The 18,931-nt window shown below is 37.4% G+C and overlaps 1 protein-coding gene across 2 annotated transcripts in view; it reads right to left on the minus strand.

Annotated features, from left to right (window-relative positions):
• GAK (cyclin G associated kinase) overlaps window positions 1-18,931 on the minus strand; it is a 68,091-nt gene that overhangs the window by 42,720 nt on the left and 6,440 nt on the right. For both annotated transcript variants that reach the window (XM_039566809.1, XM_039566808.1), the window contains exons 2-11: window positions 18,795-18,856; window positions 17,494-17,553; window positions 15,587-15,701; window positions 15,015-15,157; window positions 12,656-12,781; window positions 11,425-11,514; window positions 7,285-7,420; window positions 6,564-6,676; window positions 5,905-6,016; window positions 3,560-3,683 (exon numbers count right to left, since the gene is read on the minus strand). In XM_039566809.1, coding sequence (XP_039422743.1) covers window positions 3,560-3,683; window positions 5,905-6,016; window positions 6,564-6,676; window positions 7,285-7,420; window positions 11,425-11,514; window positions 12,656-12,781; window positions 15,015-15,157; window positions 15,587-15,701; window positions 17,494-17,553; window positions 18,795-18,856 — 1,081 coding nt within the window. The remainder of the gene's footprint in view (window positions 1-3,559; window positions 3,684-5,904; window positions 6,017-6,563; window positions 6,677-7,284; window positions 7,421-11,424; window positions 11,515-12,655; window positions 12,782-15,014; window positions 15,158-15,586; window positions 15,702-17,493; window positions 17,554-18,794; window positions 18,857-18,931) is intronic.

Genomic DNA, 18,931 nt, shown 5'->3' on the forward strand with positions numbered 1-18,931 from the left:
TTTGTCATAACTACAAAACACTTAAATCTTACACCATAGTTTGGATTCAGTGAGAGAGAAGTCTGTCTGCACACAAAGGAAGCAATTCCATAATTCAGAAAAGCAATGGTAAGTAGGAAGGAGAGAGCCTACCTAATGAAATGACAGACTCCAACATGAAAAGTGCTTAAGTGGGGTGAGGAATATGCATGACAAAGAAGAGACATTTTAATTTTTCCAGAATGTCTGCTTCTTATGTTGGTTGAAGAGTTTTGGAAAGAAAGGCAGTCAAAGATGCAACAGGAGAAGAGGTCATCTCACATCATTGATCACACGTATCCACAAGACAAGTTTGTGAAGGCAGAGAAAGAACATGACAAACAGACATGCCCCACCATAGATGCAAAGAAAGAATTAACAATTCAGCTTGATTAAACACAGTTTAAGATTGTACAAGCCCAGTGGTGGAACTCTCAGCAACACACAATGTTCAATTCTAGCAATGTTAAATACCGAAGCCTACCTTAGGCCCTACAGAACAGTAAGTATTGGTCATGCTAATTCATGTTTTGCCATTTCACTGAACTGTTAAATACAGTAAGGATTCAAAATAAAAGACAATACAAAGAATGAAAGCTACATAACTCAGGGCTGCTAAATAATACTGGCAAATTACAAGTGGAGAGAGTTTCTCTTTCAGTCACTGGAAAATAAGTATTGAAGTAATTGATTCTCACTAGAAGAATTACATGCTTGGCACATTCCCTTTTCTTTTCCACTCCTCAGCCCAATGACTAAATCCACTTAGATAACACAAGAAAAGAAAAACAGTTGTATGGAGACAGAAGGTGCTCCACAAAACCCAGATTTGCTTATGACAGTGCAGAACTCAAACAAAAATTTGACAGTTTCACATATTGTGTCAAAGGTGATGTTCAAGAGTCACCTAAACATAGACCCTTATTCAACCAACCGAGTCCAAAATATCTGAGAGGGACTGATCACCTCATGATGAATCTTGGGACATAGCATACACTGTCTGACAATCCTCTGTCAAACCACCACAGTCCATACAAATGTGTATCCCTCGGTAGCTTGAAATGGTCTGTGGCTAATTGATCTTACTTGGATATGACAATACTCACCCATTAAAAGCTACAAACCAGCATGAGGTAAAACAACTACATTTTCAAGATAATTCTAGTAAACATCCATATGTGACTTTCCGCAATTCAAGCAAGAGGAAAAATAGTGGGTTTTCCTTTGACTAATATTTATTAAGTTCCACAAGCCATGCACTAAGCTGTTGTGTTCAGCCACAGAACACTAACTAGCAACTGTAAAGAGGCATACTAAGTCTCAACAAGAAGACAGACGCAAGACTTATTTCAGGCAGTCACCATAATCTACACAAACAATTGCAGAGAAGAGCATGAGAACTGACCAGAACCTTTTCAGACAGCAAGTACTCACTGTCCAGTACTTCAGAAGTTGCTAGATGAGCTCTGCAGATGTGGTTGGATGTACAGTTACTGTTTTACTCCTTGCCCACTACACTTACTATGGAAGCAAAGGAAATCACACAAAGCAAAAAGCTATACACATCTGTAAGGTAAAAGAAATAAAAATAAGGTGTAGGCATAGCATAAGCCATTCCATATTAAAATGACAGTTTTAGACAGTCCTAATATACTGCTAGAAAAGGGAAAAGAGGCATAAGATGAAATTCAAAAAAGTAATTGAACTTCCAGTAGCCTTTAAAGAAGAAACCACTTGCAAGGGCAGGAAGAGAGAACTTCTTCCAACATAACTAAGTGATGGAGGCACACCCAGAAAGTCATGTGGAGTCAAGAGAATAAGAAAGTGAAGTGTAGGAGCACTTCAGATGTATGTAGTGTACAATAAAAACATAGTAAGATCTAAGCCATGGGAAAGTAGGGCTTGTAACTTTGTCAAAGCTGCTTTTCATCATGCAATAGTTTGTAGCCCTTGTACACCTCCCTGTCCTGTATCCGTGGGAGAAGAGTTTGATGCCACTGTCCCTGCTGCCATGAAGATTTTTTGCCTTTTCTTTTATACCCCTATTATACCTTTTTACAACTTCTGTATTCTTAGTGCTTTTTCTACATTCTTGGACTTGTTTGTTCAGCTAGAAGGCTAAACATTTTAGAAGCTTTGTAAGTAAGGCTTAGTGTGCCCCAGACCCCAAGGTCCTCTCCAGAACACGTTCTGTAAACTAAGATAGAACCATCCAAGGGAAGGTTCCTTGGGGAGGGCGGCTCATTCAAGCCTCTCATTGGGGAATTTTTGATAGATATGCTAATTAGTAAGACCTGTAATGTTATACCAGATCTATTGAGGTGTGCATTTCTGTGCATTCGACCTGGACATGATGCACCTATTAGGGATCCTTAAAATAAATACCAAGGTAAAATCCCTTCTAACCATGTTTGACTCTTTATTTTAAGACCAGAAAAAGGCATCATCCCAGTTACTTCTATAGAAAGCTTAAGGACAAACCAAAGCTGCGCAGCTTTTGCAACCTTTAAAAAATAGAGGACCTGGCCTTTCTGAGCCATATATAGAAGTTAAAACAGACTAAGTGTAAGAGCAAACAATTAAAAACACACTCAAAGTGGCTACAGAGGTGCAGTATCTACAAATCTGACTTACCTGATCATTAAAAATACTTTAGAGCAGTACTATGCATAAGTTCTGAAAAAGCCTACATAGGAAGAAATAGATTTCACAAGTTGTAACACAATAGCCCAATTAAAGGGACACAAAGCCTACAATGAGAAAGAGTTCAGTGTTCTTTCAGAGGCTCTAGTTCTGACATGGTACTCAGTAGTGACCTACCTGCTCTTACTAGAACTAAGAAAACCCTTTAACACTGCATAGAATTTTATTATGAGCTAAAAATGTATAAATTGTACAGATTGATTAATATTGATCATAAGGAAGTATTAGAAACATTTGAAATGGGACTGACAACCTGATTAGAAAAGAATAATCACACAATACGAATCTGAAAACATACACATCTAAACATGAGAGTATTCATCCAGGCAATGCAGGGCAAAGGAGACAAACAGTGGAGTTCCTCTCAGACTGTCTTGAATGCATAGGATTCCACCTGAAAACTAAACTGAAGGGCTTATTTCCCTGAAGTTTTTTTCCCCTCCTAACATCCATTCCCTTGATTTGCACCTTTCACCACTCAATCTTTTTAATTTGTTTCTTATTCATTAAGGCCCTATCTAATATTTCAATTCTCCATGCTGCTCCAGTCCCACCTGCTCATCTCTTACAAGTTTTCACTATTTAAAATACAGCAGGGCAAGTAATACTTATGGACAGGCTCTTGCTGCAACATTGTCAATTCTCATACATAACTGATGAAGTAACTTTTGTATTAATATCATTCATAAAATCTCAGGGGTTAGCTACCAGCTATTACAGCTCAAACTTGGAAAAATATGCTGAATTTACCATTTTTGGAGTAAACTCCTGAGCCTTCATTTAGAACTCTTACCAGTACAATTTTTTTTTTTTTTTTTTTTTTTTTTTTTTTACTCACTTGGCCACAGACTGGATAACTTTAGAAGATGTATCCTTAATATTAGTGAAAAATCGTTCTGTTCCACCCCTCAGAATATCAAAGAACCCTCCATAAGTCTGGTCACATTCCGCAACGGTCAGGCCTAGAGTAGTCGAATAAAAATAATTGTACTTTATTATGGAGCCCATTCCAGGATATGACTTAAAGTATATTGCCTATAAAGCTGGAAGGAAGTGAATACACATACAGGCTACACTTTGCTGTAAGGCTCACAGTTCTAAAGCTCTCCTTAACTATGACCTATGCAAAAAAATAGTACTTCCTGCAGTCAGGAGGTACTAGTGATATACCTAACACAGTGTTCAATTTGCTGTCTGTATTATGAGACAACAAGGTAAAAAAATTCTGCAAGTAAGGCATATGTTTCATATTGTCAATGCAGCAAAACATTGCTTTGCTAAAGTATCAACATCTTAAAGTGCAGCTTATCATTAGCAGAACAACTTGTCTCCAGTAGACACACTTAAATGCAGAAAAAAGCAGCTGGAATAAGCTTAAGGTTTAAGCACAACATCCCAGATAGCACATCACAGCACAATATTCCTATTAACATCATTGCATACAACAAACAGTAGGCATTCTAGCACGAAACAGATGACTAGGCAGATTTTGATTATAATTGCATTAGGAAGCTGGATTCTTCCACAGAAATAGATATACACATAATATTAGTGCTATAATTATTACCCAATATTAACATTTCCCCTGGAAAATTAATATCCATTGTCTCATTGACACTTCACCATAATTAATATCAAGCAAGAAATATCAAGCTGGAAGGAAAACTGAATACAATATGAAATAGTCCCTTGATATCTTCCACATTAATTGAAGTGCTTCATATTCATATGTAATAGTTAATATGGGTGCAGAAAGAGTAGTAAAAAACTAGATGTAAATAAACCTATCAAGCATCTTATTTTCTTTACTATATTAAGTATTTTCAACTGAATGTACTCTGGAATATCCATTTCTACAGAATAAGTACTTCAGCTTTTAAATGTGTAATTTGGAGACATGTTTTGGTAGATTCCATTTAGTTCTGCTAGTCCAACCTCTGTTTTTCCCAGATGGAACCCCAACTCCTTCTCCTCACCACTGATGTCCTATGGTGCAACCATCTCCTGACGTCTGGCCTGGACAATGCTCCCATAATCAGCAGGGCTCAAGGCAGTAGCAGCTATAGTATTTCTAGTATCCAGTGCTGACTGGATAGTCACTAGACCGCATTTAGATCGAAATTAGTTTAGATTGAAAGACTGCTGCCTTTTCCCTTTCAGGCTGTCAGACATGGATTTTTTGGAAGTGAAAAACTAAATAGCTTTAGGCTACTACCGCTGTCAGATGCACTTCAAAATATCATGGTGGGGGGGTGGTCAAAAGCCTTTTCGGGCACGAGAGAAAAGGAGAGAGAGGTGGACCCAGACGCTTATGGAAGTATTTCTTCCTCATGTAGGATTTTTGCCATCTAAAATAAACACATGTGAGGTCAGCGACTTTCGAGCATTACTGAATTATTATGGTCCATAGCCAGAATCCCTACAATTGCTTCTGCACTTCTTTATTAAGCTCTCTCATGAAGCCAGACATAAAGCCCATTTTAGCACAAGGTGATACCAACACACCACAAACAGCTGCTATCTTTTTATGTTGTAACATATCTGATGTTAAATCAGATAAGCAAAGGCAACTCTTGTCATTTTTACCTCAGAGACTGTGTTGAACACAAACTCAGGATGTGTCCTGATTTCAGGACCTTCTTCCACAAGGTAATGTTTCAATTAAAATACAGAACTTGCAGATTTTTAACAGTTCAAATTCAAACTCCTTTTAAATGCTACTCTTTAGACAATGCACTTTCCGTATGGTTGCCGCATTGAATCAAAAAATTTTGAGTTTTAAAATAAGCTATTTTCACCTGTTTGTCATAACCTGCAGACTCTTCCTCTACAGCTCTTATCCTTTAGACTATTATTGCTTCTCATAGCCACACTTTCACCCAGTTTTAGTTCACTTATGTCAACACTCCTGCCTCTACAGGTCAATAGTGCACTTTAAATTATTTTCCATAGGAAACAATTTTTCTCTTGCACAGCAACGAACTTGAGAAATTCATATTTGCATGTATCAACATAAAAAGAAACCTTGCCAAAAAAAAAACATACAAGGCTAGAAGCAATCATATAAATGCCAAATAGCTAGTACTAGCGCAAAATACCTAAAACCCCAAATGACTTTTTTTCCCCCCCACAGAAGATATGCGATTGTCTTTACACTAAAATGACATCTCTTTTTGAACATACCTGCATTGTACAAATTGTTGAGCTGCCCTGCAGGCTTGGAGCTCTGTGAAACAGAGGTCACAGATGTCCGAGACTGAGCATTGTTTCCATAGCCTCCATTCTGTTCCAGGAGCTAAGGAGAATAATACCCCAGATCAGTATTTTCTTGCTACTTTAGCCATCTTGCTATGCTTGGCAAATTACTGCTACTTGGTGAGAACAAGCAAACTGAAGCTCAGGACAAAGCCAGGAAGTTAAGATACACTAATTGACTCACCTGAAGTATTGTGCAAATTAAGCATTGAACAGGAGATGCTTAAGTGGGTTTCAAGTTAGTGCAGGCAGAGCCTTCATATATGAAATTTTTCTGTGCAAGTTAATTAGGATAAAATACAGCATGTCAAACAGAGTGCTAGCATACTAAAGAATAAACCAAGAGGATGAAAAGATTTTCAAAAAGGAGTAAGAAATACTAAATTCCCTTTAATGTCTCTGTTCTTTAAAGTGCATATTTTCAAAGGTCCTATCAATTCAACTGAACCTCAAAATAAATTAGTGCAAAATTTCCAAAAATACCGAGGAACAGGGGACCTGCTCTGAAATCTGTTAGTAAATGCACATACACTGCAGGGGACAGAAAGGAAGCCTAATCAATAATACTCCTTATGAGACATTTTTACCTCTGTGATGGGGGATTTAGGATTGACATTCCTAGCTGCTGCAATCTCCTGCAGTTGGTTCACAAGTTCAGTGATTGACAACCTCTCCTCTGGGTTCACCTTCAAAGTGGAGCCTAAAAGAAGGATATTCAGACAACGTAACAAACCATTCAGAGCTTTTCTCCCAACTGGTAATGATTTCTTCAAAACATTCCAGTGCAATAAGCAAATGCATGAACAGAGTGGAGAAACCGCTAAATCAGTATCTAAATATAATTTTCATAATAGTATCCATTAGAAAAAACCACAACACTACTTAGGGTCAATAATATTTCAAAGAATACACCTTAGGATCAGTTAATAAAGAACATCACAGGTAGCTTTGTGTCTAAACTGCTGGAGTCATATAAATTTCTGGATCAGTAATTAACACTTCCAGTAATCTATCTGAAATCTAAAGAAAATAGAATTTTTTAAGCAAGTTCAGAGAAACCAAATCAAAACATTAGTTGTGCCAATGGACTAATTCACATACTAAGCAAGACAATTAACAGAACTAAAAAAGCAATTTTCACATAAAATTTCATCATTTTTTATAATGGATTAAGATTATTAATAAAATGAGTTGCTGCAGTTTACCTTTTTCACCACCACGTCAATAACATTCAAGTATCAGTAAAACAATTCTCAATAACAACATGTATCTACAATGACACAGAATTAAACAACACTGTAAACTTACGAATGAGATCATGAAACACAGAATAGCGGGTGTCATTTTGTGGGATGACATATTTCCCATTGACTATGCGAAGTTTAGCTCCATCTTCAAATGGGTGTTGCCTAAAGCACAGCAAGTACAGGATACAGCCCAGAGCCTACAGAGATAAACAGAAATACTGCGTAGAATCATGGAGTCATTTAGGCTGGAAAAGACCTTTACAGTCCTTAAGTTCAAACGTTAACTCAGCACTGCCAAGTCCACCATTAAACCACGTCCCTCAGTACCACATCTACATGTCTTTTAAACACCTCCAGGCATGGTAACTGCCCTGGACAGTCTCTTCCAATGCCCAGCAGCCCTTGCAGTGAAGGAATCTTTTCTAACATCCAACTTAAACATCCCCTTGCGCAACTTGAGGCCATTTCCTCTTGTCCTAACACTTGTTACTTGTGAAAAGTATTCCTGTCTATTTTTAAAAATCATTTTGAAGTCATTACAAGACTTCGCACGATACAAAAATGAGTAGTTTTGCCATATTGAACATGTTCAAGAACAGATTATTCCTTAAAACTAAGTTCAGAAGTTTTATTTCATATCTTCATCCTGTGCTGCAAGGAGACACATTTTATTTGTGAGAACAGAATTTGGTCTAACTTAGATACACTGTTACACAATACAACAGCTAGGTGATTATATAAGGGTTAAGCAAATTACTTAAATGACGCTAGGGAGACACACAACAATCTCTCTAAAACACATCTTCCAGTAAAGGTTTGAAGAAAACAAGCCCGAAATGACAGTCCCTTTATTTGCTACAGTCAGATGGCTACTCAGCTCTTGGAACAAATTAAATTTAAGATCATTTTCAGGTAAGTTCATTCAAGCCTCAAAAATCACAAAACCTGGACTACCACATCCTGGGAACTTCAAGGTTCCTTCATGTGTCTAACTTGACATTTATGTAAACTGAGAAGGGAACAACTAACAAAGACAGAAGTCAGTTTTGAATTCTAATCTCTAATCTAGGTGTTACGGATTAGCTAGGATAACTGTATCTGTTACTAAAGTAAATGTAAGTTGATACATATTTTTTCAAATAAATTAAGATATGAAATATGCTGGCAGAGTTATACTATTTTAACAGAAACATGTTCCATGTCACCTATAAAAGTTTGATAATAAAGCACCCAATGCCTCCAAGCAACAGCTGTCACAATGAGTTGGAAAATTCCTCCTCAAAGTTTCTTCTGAAACCCAGTAAGTATGGCTGCTTAAGCATATGGGCTTTTATAGTCGCCACAAATAAAGCAAGCCATTTTAGATGTTACCCAAGAAAACTGCCCAATGCCTCCAGTCCTCTGTGTGCACCATCTCTAACTGCCCTTGGTTGTCAATTTATCCCAAGAACAGCTTCTAAGGTCTGAAGGTTATTGAAGTCTCCAAAACACTTAGTGAGTCTCTCAGTCCAGGGCCAGAAATAAAGTACATGTGTTAATTCTGTATATTCCTGCACATTTTTGTCAGGCTGTTGAAAAAAACTCCCTATAATGTATACAGTGAAGCATCTGAGAGTCCACACAAACTAATCCAGCAGGGGAGTACAGAAAATAGCATCTACTCTTCCACAGAAATGCCTGCTTACAAAGCAGATCATCACTTACTTAGAGGAACAAAACTACTCCCTGTGCAGTCCAAGACACTCTGCAGTGATGAGGAGAGAGCCCCCACAGCCACACAGGAGAGAAAAGCACCAAGGCAATCAGTTGAACACACGGGAAAGGGAGGGCCACCCAAATTTGATTTTTGGTTCAATTGCTAGAGAATGTTTTTCATTTCCTTATTTTACCTGTAACCTAGCCAAAATTTATCACAGTTACAGTCCTATTTTAAACACCATCATTCAATTTGGCTAGAAGGCAACTTCAGGTGCAGCAAGGCAACTCCTCAAAGCCAACACCAACCACACAGCCTCAGCACCGCTACAGTTAACCAAAGAGCCCATTTCCAAGATGTTGTCCCAAAGTTGCATAGTCCCTCTACAGAAGTTACCTAGATCAGTCTGAGCACTCATATGCCAGAAGGTAAAAAAGCAGAACCATAAAGTGACCAAAAATAACTGGGAATAACTTTCTGACCTGCTACTGGGCCCTTACCAGAAACTAATTTAAACCTTCCTTAAGGAAACAGTGCAGTTTTTGGAGGGTTGATATAGTGTTTGGGGATTGAGGGAATAAGGAAGGGGTGGGATTGTTTGGAACAAATGAAAACATTGTTGTTTTTCCCCTGACTAGCTTCAGGCAACAAGCAGCACACAAAGTTCTACAGTACAGCTGCAGGATGACACCAAGATATTACACCGAAGTACTTTCTAAGTCAAATTGAACTACATGAAACCTACAGAGATTGTTCAGTTCACACTGAATTAAAACGTGCAGGATGTCTTGCATGGACCACTAAGATTTTTTAATTAGATATTGGTAAGGAGAACCCAACTTTGAAGTTTTGCTCCTTTACAAAACATTTCCGAAGTAAACTACTTTGCTCTTTCAGAAATCTTTGAGATTGAGAGGCTATGAAGGGCCTTTCAAGCAAAAGATAATCTCAATGAGAGAAAAATCACTTGACAAGGAAAAAGCCTGTCACTTAGTTGAATTTCAGGTCAGGAATTCACGTTAATTTTGAAAACATGTAACAAAAACATGTAGTTATTTGGATTTAGTGTTTATTTCCTGATCTTCAGACTTAGGTAGGAAATGTACAGAAAGCAGTCAGCCAAGTCTAAGAACCTTTAGTCTTATAATCGATACCTAATCACATCCCCATTGTGGAGTCAATGCAGTTGATAATTTCATCTGTCCTGCTGTTCCATGACAGACATTACTTCCTTTGTTTTTAAGGTCACACAGTGACAAGCACACAAACTCAAGAGTATTAATCACTCTACCTGCTTTCTTCGGGAAACTGCTTTGCTTATCCTAACCACAAACTACAAATCATTTATGCTTCTAGAGACAGAGCCATATTCTACTGCCAAATACTTTGCCCATTTTTATTGAACCCAAAGCATAAAGAAAAAGATATGAAACAACATGTTCCAATCCAGGCATGGTAAATGAAATAGATCTTCCCAAGATACAGAAGGCAACAATCACCATATTAACATACAGAGTTATTTTAAACAAAAAAATAAACTGCCCTTTTGAGTGAGGCTTTTATTAAACATATTTCTAGTTTGTCTTTAACTGGATGTAATCCTGGCTCAGACTGACAGTATTTTGTGCACGTTAAGTGACCAAGTGGTCAGAAAAATGTGTTTTACTTGGTGTTTCTTCACATGCCACAAGAACATCACCAACAGCTGTAGAAACCAAACAAGAGTATCCACAATATTTTGCAACTAATTTAATAAACTGAACAAAGTTCTAAGATTCCATATGAAAACTTTTAAAGCACCAGCATCACATTTTCTCAATATGTCTTTCGACACATTGCCCATACAGGTAAGAACTGAACAGCTTGACATCTGCCTCTGTAAAAAACACTCCGTAAACTAAGTCCCTAAGAACTACACTACTGGGGAGTACCTCAGTACTGCAATATTATGCAGCCAGAAAAGGTACAATTGAGGATTTAATATTTACCTTTAATTCCCACTACAGATTTTTAGTGAATGGGAACAGCTTATCATCCTTTCTATACAAAGCATGAATGACCTCTGCATCGTTCTCATCCTTGCTATCTGAGTATTTTAGCTGCATGCCATACCTCAACATAACCATTTTGAACTCAGCAGTAGGCTGTCCCAGGATTATATGCATAGCAGAGTATGAAAGGCAAGAATTTGAATCTAAGGACTCTAAGAATTCTGGATTTATGGTGGCAAGTTCCAGCTAGGCAACAGTTCCAGTGAATGTTAGGGAAGTTCAGCACTGCCTCTCAAATGGAAGTCAAGCTTGATCTGGGAGAAAACCTTGAACAGTATGTCTCATTCCTTTAACATTTAGATACGGTCCATACTATTTACATTGATTTAAGACAGCATCCTACATTTATTTTGGTGCTTTAGTTATTTAATCAACAAACTAACATGAAGCCTGCAAAATCAGTTTCACTATGACGTGAGCAATTATGATGCAGCAAGAAAAAAAAACTTCTTACCCAAATGTCCTGCTTTTCACCAATTGGAAAATTTGAATACAAGTCTATCATTTCTGGTGTCCTGTACATTGGTGTTGTATTCCTTGTGATCTGGAGAAAACAGACTTTATTGAAACAATCTTGAACAATGAGCTCTAACAGCATTCAACCAAGGAAACAGCTCTCCATGTAGAATAGATAGTACCCTAAATTTTAAAATTAATTTCAGAAACACTTGTCAAGGAAAAAACCATCAATTTAATCCTGCAATAGTCACAACAGCTTTGACATAAGGTCAGATGAAGACAGTAGTACTCAAATAACATTGCGATAGCCAAGAGCCCTCCCAAACAGCAAAGCACATAACGTGACTGTTCTAAATGAGGCAAAAATGGATAGGAACACTGATACCAAAAATTAACAATAAGCCAATAAGTGAATTCATGCTCCAGTATGTCTCTCTCTTTCTCAGTACACTTAATGACAGTGCAGACACATCCAAAGAGAAATTCTGGTCGTAAGGACACCTGAAGAGACTTTTTCTACCATCTTTTTGCATAGACTATACAAGACAGTGGGTACAACATCATAATTTCACCAGAAACCAGTGCAGTGCTTTCCAAGAATGCCAGACTGCAAAACAGGGGACTTTTAAAGAGATTTGTGATGTCTGAAGTTGCACACATGAACTCAGGAGTATTTCTCCTGTTGATGTACTGCATTAGATTTACCAGCATTACTCTCAACTCTAAGAACAAAAGTACTTTGCAAAAGCACACTGCACACTAGACTTGGCCACTGTAGTCCAAGGCACTGTAACGTTGCCCATTCCTGTTCTGCTGAGCAGATTTGCCCCTCCTTTATCTCTCATTCAACTGAGAAAAACAGATCAGAAGGAAGATGCGACAACCAGTGGCACAACCAGTCTGGCACAACCAATTTCTTGTCAAGAGCACAATTAGAAGACGTTCTAGTAATCACTTCTATTTTCACAGCAAATTGCAGAATGGACACTGACCATGCTGAAGCAGTGTTTCTATATGTAGCTACAGAACACAAGCTTTAAGTGTAACTGCAGACAGCTTTTGAACTCCAGCAGAACAAATACAAACCCAAAACTTTATAAACAACACTCTAACTGAAACAATCTTCAGTTGTCTTAGAAGCCTCATGAATTAATACCAGATTAATACTAACAGTTAAATTATGCCACTGTTGTTATTAAAATTAAATCACATTAAAATAATCTCACCTCTTCTTCAACCAGTGCTCTCTTCTGTGCAGACCAGTTGTAGTCAGGATAGTAAGCTATAGTTGTAGCACTACCGAAGTCACAAAGTTTAATTGTCCCCTGGTTACTAATAAGCAAGTTTTCCACCTTCAAGAAGATGTAGAATAATAGATTAAAAAATGCATCTTTTTTGCCCTGTATGCTAAGACACACGTTTTTACACATCATCTTACTTGTGCATACATATAAAAACTAATCACTTGAGCCAAAAATACTGTTTACAGGAGAACACAGATTTCTTACAATACTGTAGTTTTATAGGGTAGCAACATAGCCAAATTTTAAAAGGAAGCACCAAGCACACCATGAGCAAGAAACATTCAGAAGAGCAAGAAATAAACCCCAGGGGGAAAAAAATAATTTCATTAGAGCCTAAGAATAGGCCAGATTTTCAGATGAGAACTTGTAGAAGCAGTGTCTTAGAATCCAAATGTTTTCAGGCATAAAATTGAACACTTTTAGCTTAACTCCAGTGGAGCGGAGGTTAGAATTGCTAGAGACACAAAAGAGGAAGGTACTAGTAGAGAAGCAGGCTGCTAGGAGACACCCATGAAGAGGCAGCTGTCACCTGTACAGAGACAGAATACAGCTATTTGAGGACCATGTGTTGCCTGAATAGTTTATCATCCATTATCCCTGCCTTTTTCTACTACATAAATTCCAACCTTCCTGTATTGTTAATTGAACATGGAAGAAACTTAAGGAAAGAGTAAATGTATTGGGCAGATGTACTTGGAATGATAATCACTGAAGGGCTGAAAAATGAAATTTGTACCTCTGTATAATGTTAGGAAAAGGGATCAAAGTTAATTGGCTCAAAACTTTTGATTTACAGTTGTCTACGCTGCTGACCTTAGTTTAGCCTGCTAAAAAGGGTAGCACAGTTAAATGATCCCTATTTGGCTCCTGGCTGTAGTAAGGCCTCTGCCACTTGGAGCACAACAATCATTTAACCTTGCTTTGCAGTCTCTGCAATATGATACCAACACAAAACCAAATTCCTGTCTTTTCCCATGTTTTATCTCTGTCAGGAACATACGCTCCTTGAGAAGAAAAAACAGTTACTGAATTACAGCATTAGCTCAACATCTATGAAAGAAATACGGATTTTACTTTTTCTTTTCCCCAGAAGAAAGATGCACCTTTTCTACAAGCTAGGGACGGGCTTATAGAAATTTCAGTGACGAATGATTAACATGTCTTTGACATGACCTCACAACCTAAAAGCCTGTTCAAAGCAAAAAACGGTATGAAGAAAAAAAAAAAAAAAAAAAAAAAAAAAAAGGAGTGCTCTGTCACAAAAACTAGGTTTATATTTATGGGCTATACTAACAGCTAACATCAAAGTTGTCATCAAGAGTGTTGAAAACACTTAACACATTAACTTCTAAAAGAGTGGTCTTATTTTCCTTTCCCCAAAATAACTGACTACATGCTTATTTAAGGAGGAACGAATTTTCCTATTTTTATATGCAAATGAAATCACATCAGGCTGGATACAGACACATGTGAAATTCAGACACTGTTCCAAGAGTAAGAATCTTCTCTCTCTTATTTTATGTTAATGAAAATTCAAATATATTCATGGTACAGCAGAATCTCACTGATGATTAGGGCTTCTTCATCTAAGTGAACAAGTGAAGGTGGAACCCTGTCTTCAAAATACAAAATTCAAACTCAGGTAAGTTCTTTCCAATCCCCAAAGCTCTTACGGGTAGAACACCTTTTACAGCATAACCCTATAGACTCCAGGTGAAAGCTACTAAAACAAGCAAACACAAAAACAAACAAACACAAAAACCCTAAGAAACAAGATCTAACATGAATTATGCCTAACAAATTTTAAAATTCAACTTAAAAACAAGCACTGAAGTACAATGCAAGTTGCCAGTTCTAAAACTAACAGCTTACTACACATTCTCAATGGCAATGCAATCCTTCACAGATAATTCAACATTCTTCTCTTTCAAAGCTTTCTCTCTTCTAGTAAGATACCTATTTATCCAAGAACTGCAGTTCCCCAGTTGTAACTGGCTATTTTATCAAACACATACTTAGGCTAACTCAATCAGCAAACGTGATACACTACTTTTCTGCCAGCTTGTTTCAGACAGAGTACAAGCAGTTCTTAACCCCAAGCACAAGGAAAAGATGTTGTTTGAAGAGATGCAAGTATTTCAGTGATGGACTTCACTAACTCAGTTGTGGCAAGGCAATAGATCTAAGCACCATGCTCAAGAGTCATTTTTAACACTGATCCAGCCCAAGAGGCTCCTTTGTTGTCTAGAAGTTCAGCCTTTATTTAAATATTGTAACGCACCTTTAAGTCTCTATGGATAATAGGAGGCTTCTGCTTATGCATATGCTGCACTGCTCTGCAGGTTTGATAAAAGATCTTCAAAACTGTGTCACAAGAGATGGGTCCTTTGGATTCTACTTTCTTTAAGAATTCCACCAGCTGTCCTGCAGGAAATCAGAGAAATTCACATAACCACACAGAGAACACTGCAAATTCTCAAAACCTGACACAAATAGGCCCTTGTCAAGAAAGATTTACAGTCGTGAGTTGCATTTAATAGATATTCTGAAAATGGCAAGTCCACACTGACTACAGTGACAAAAGAATGAGACCTCTAAGAAACTACTCCTATTCTTCCTTTCTCTGACTAGTCTCCAACACAAAAAACTTAATGATTACCTCATATTTAAGACAAGGTTAAACTGTAGTCTAAAAAACCATGATCTTTATCCTATAAAAGATAAGGTTGAACTCTAGCTCCACTGAACCATGCTATCTTCTACAGTCATTCAAAGCTTGTAAGTTAACAAGCAACCTGTGCAAAACAGCTGCCAGAAGCTATGTGGTCTGCTGGGAAAAGAAATAAAGTTTACCTTTACACAGCTCTGTAAGCAGAAGGAACTCTCCCTGCCCCGTGTCTGATTCTTCTTTTCCTATAGATGCTGCAGAACAAAACTGGACAATGTTGGGATGACCTGAAAGTTTTTTCTGGAGATAACACACTCAAGGAAGATGACTGCCAAGTTCATTGATACTACTACATCCAGTAGTCCATTTGAAATGTCAGCTTAAAACCACAGAAAGCATAAAAGCTGCAATCAATACCCTAAGAAAAACAGGAAAATCCATGCCTTTGCTGAGAAAGCAGCCTAAGGTAATGTAATAAAAAGTCAAGACAAAGTATTTTAAAAGTCCTTGTGATTACAGCTTAGAGGAAACTGGACTCAATAACAGGTCTAGTGCTTTTTGTCTTTTGACAGTGACTGCAAGACCCTAGCATGAGCAGCAGGGAGGGACATCTTGTAATTATCTGCTACTTCTCCGGATGGCTGATCAAGAAAGGGCTATTGTCTCCTCATCTATCTTTCCCAAGGAAGTATTAAGCATGCCATCCTTCAATTTTAAGTAATTAAAATAAAGTTCAAAAGAATTAGAGGTCTAAAAGCGCAAGGAACTTATCCTCCCATCACTGGTAATATTCTTCATGCTAAAACCTTTATCATGTTTCACTTCCAGTTCAAAAATTCGAGGTATCGTTTTTGAGCTATGCAAAGGGGAGTACAGTGTAAGTGATCTCAGCTCCTGCCAGTGGAAGTTATGTTGCATTATGTCTGTGTGTGCATACACTGAGACTCATGCCTATGAGACAAAGACAATCTATTTACAGGATGCATTCACCAAGTCTGAAGAGAGAAAAGCAAAGATTGTAAGTAGAACAAAGCTATTACAAAAGAGCAAGTTGGATCCATGCAATTTGCATGAATCTTATCTTACACATCTCTCCACAACCTTCTATTCAGAGCTGCAGGAATTAATTGCATTTCACAGTCTTATCTCAGAAAGTTCGCAACAATTAACCCTTCATCATGTTGTACACATGCTTTCATGACTCTGAGTTGTGAAAAACATTCAAAGAACATTGACATTATCTTGCCAAGAGTAAAGAACTCAGAGTATATAGAAAATATATAGTGCTATGGTACTCTGTTCTTGGAAGTGAATTTCTAGTAAGTGATGTTTAGGCTAAGATTTCGCCAAACATATCAGCAATCATAAAAATAAATGTTTGAGTAGCTTAAATTAAGATCAGTGGGTTTGCCTGCTAATTCAAAATGAAGCTGAATACACAGAGTGGAACACATCAGCATACCAGAGCTACTCACTGACTCTTGAAACAAACTGAGGGTCTAAGAGGAGCCAGGCCAAGGAGAAAATATTGAATTTACTAAAATCAAGGATTGAAAATACTTTGAGATTACATTATACCCTACTATCTGACTGAAGACAAGAAGAACAGCAAGGACACTGAGAAACATCTGCTTCTTGTTTCTGATGCATGTAGTCTACTGAAATTTCTTCCTTAACATCCAGCATTACTTCTTAAAGCCAGATGTATCCAAGCAGAAATTAATAAACATTCAGAGTAAAAGCAAAGAGCAATAAATTGAGTGCATCTAAGTATCATCTGAATAGTCAAAAGGTCTCCTGACTACATTCATAGGGCTTCAAGAAAGCCCAAACAAGAATTTCACTTCTTGCTAGAGGTACGTGGCACAGTCTACACCAGCTACCAGAACTATCTGCACACACTGTATTACAGCAATTTTTGACGAACAGAATTCTGGATGTTGGTACCAGATTCATGACAAACCATGAACCCAGACCTCCAGAACATCAGTCCTCTTAGGCAGTGTATGGCATGAAAAAAACCAGAATCTGTACAGCAGTCCTTTGTTTCCCAAAAATATCAGACAGTTAAATATATTACAGAAAAGGATACCATAAAACAAACTTCCTGAATGATGGCTTTGTTCTTTTCCTCTTCATTAGACAACAATCGCTGTCAAAAAAAACAAAACAATTGAGAAGACAAAGTTACTAAAACTTACAGAATAACAGTGCATAGATTTTTTTTCACAGAATACGAAGGATGAACTATAGTCAAAAACCTGAGGAACTGTAATGGGGCAGTAAACAGAGCTGGCTTATTGTCCATTTTGACATTCTGCCATAAATAATACCCAGTTTTCCAGTTACCTGGACTATTCAGGTTTAGTGGTAATTGAGCAGTTATAAGTTTTGACACTCTTCGAAGTAACAGCTCTGACAGTTCTGATATATAAAACACTAAAGTCTCTTGGCTGCAGCATTGTGGGCTAACAAGGAAAGATTCACCTTCTGTCTGAAATATTCAGCAACAACCTTCAACTCACTCTAGACAAAACTCCTCCAAATTATGTAGCCCAACTTTTTCAATGGTACTTGAGTAATCAGTAAAAAAATTAAGCATTACTCTTTCTAGTATTACCTGAATTTGCAGTCAACATTTGACTACAATCAGCCTGAGCATTTGCTACAAAAGTACCAGTTTTACAGAACAGAGGAAGTATTGTAATGGTTCACCTTTTACCTGTTATTTTTTAATGGGGCTAGTTCTAGGGGACCTTTTGAACACATATAGTTTATGGCTTTGGTCACATGCTTTGTTACTGTAGGATGTGGCATGAAATGGAAAAAAAACAATCTTATTACTGGTGGTATAATGCGATCTTACCTCTCTCACCCCTCATACAACTACCCTGTTTACAGCTGATTACCAGAAGCCTCTTGAAACCAAGAATCCAGAGAAGTATCTCTAAAAAGTACCAGGCTGAATGTTTAAACAATGAGTGAAAGTTTGGAGCATTACTTTTAACACTAATTAAACTTACTCCTAAAGCAAGAAGATAGGCTAAATCTGCTTCTGACGAGTGAAAAAGATCCCTGCACCCCACTTCAGGTAACTGAAATTTTCTTTTTACCCATGCAAAAAAAATGTTTTGGACTGGGTCATGAATTTCTAGATCAAGTGAAAAATAAAGACCAGTGGCACCTAAAAGACCAATTCCCATGTTTGTCATCTAAGTATGAAGTGCAGGGTTCTACCTGGAATGACTATTCTAAATAGTGGGCTACAAACATCACTATTATACTGGATTTTTCCAAGTTACTTGTTCAGTAGCATACATCAAGGATTAACTGTCATGCTAAAATGTCAAGCTAAAAGACAGACCTTATAAACCTATAGTAAATTAATTTTACCTTCAAAGCATAATCTTTCCCACTTCCAAGATCTTGAGCTTCATAGACAAAAGCAAAGCCCCCTACAAGAAGAAGGCACATGAAGTTAGTTTTAATTTCAATATTCAGGTACATCATTCTTTTTAGTCTAATAGAAT

Source organism: Corvus cornix, chromosome Z, assembly GCF_000738735.6.
Source record: "Corvus cornix cornix isolate S_Up_H32 chromosome Z, ASM73873v5, whole genome shotgun sequence".
NCBI lineage: Eukaryota > Metazoa > Chordata > Aves > Passeriformes > Corvidae > Corvus > Corvus cornix.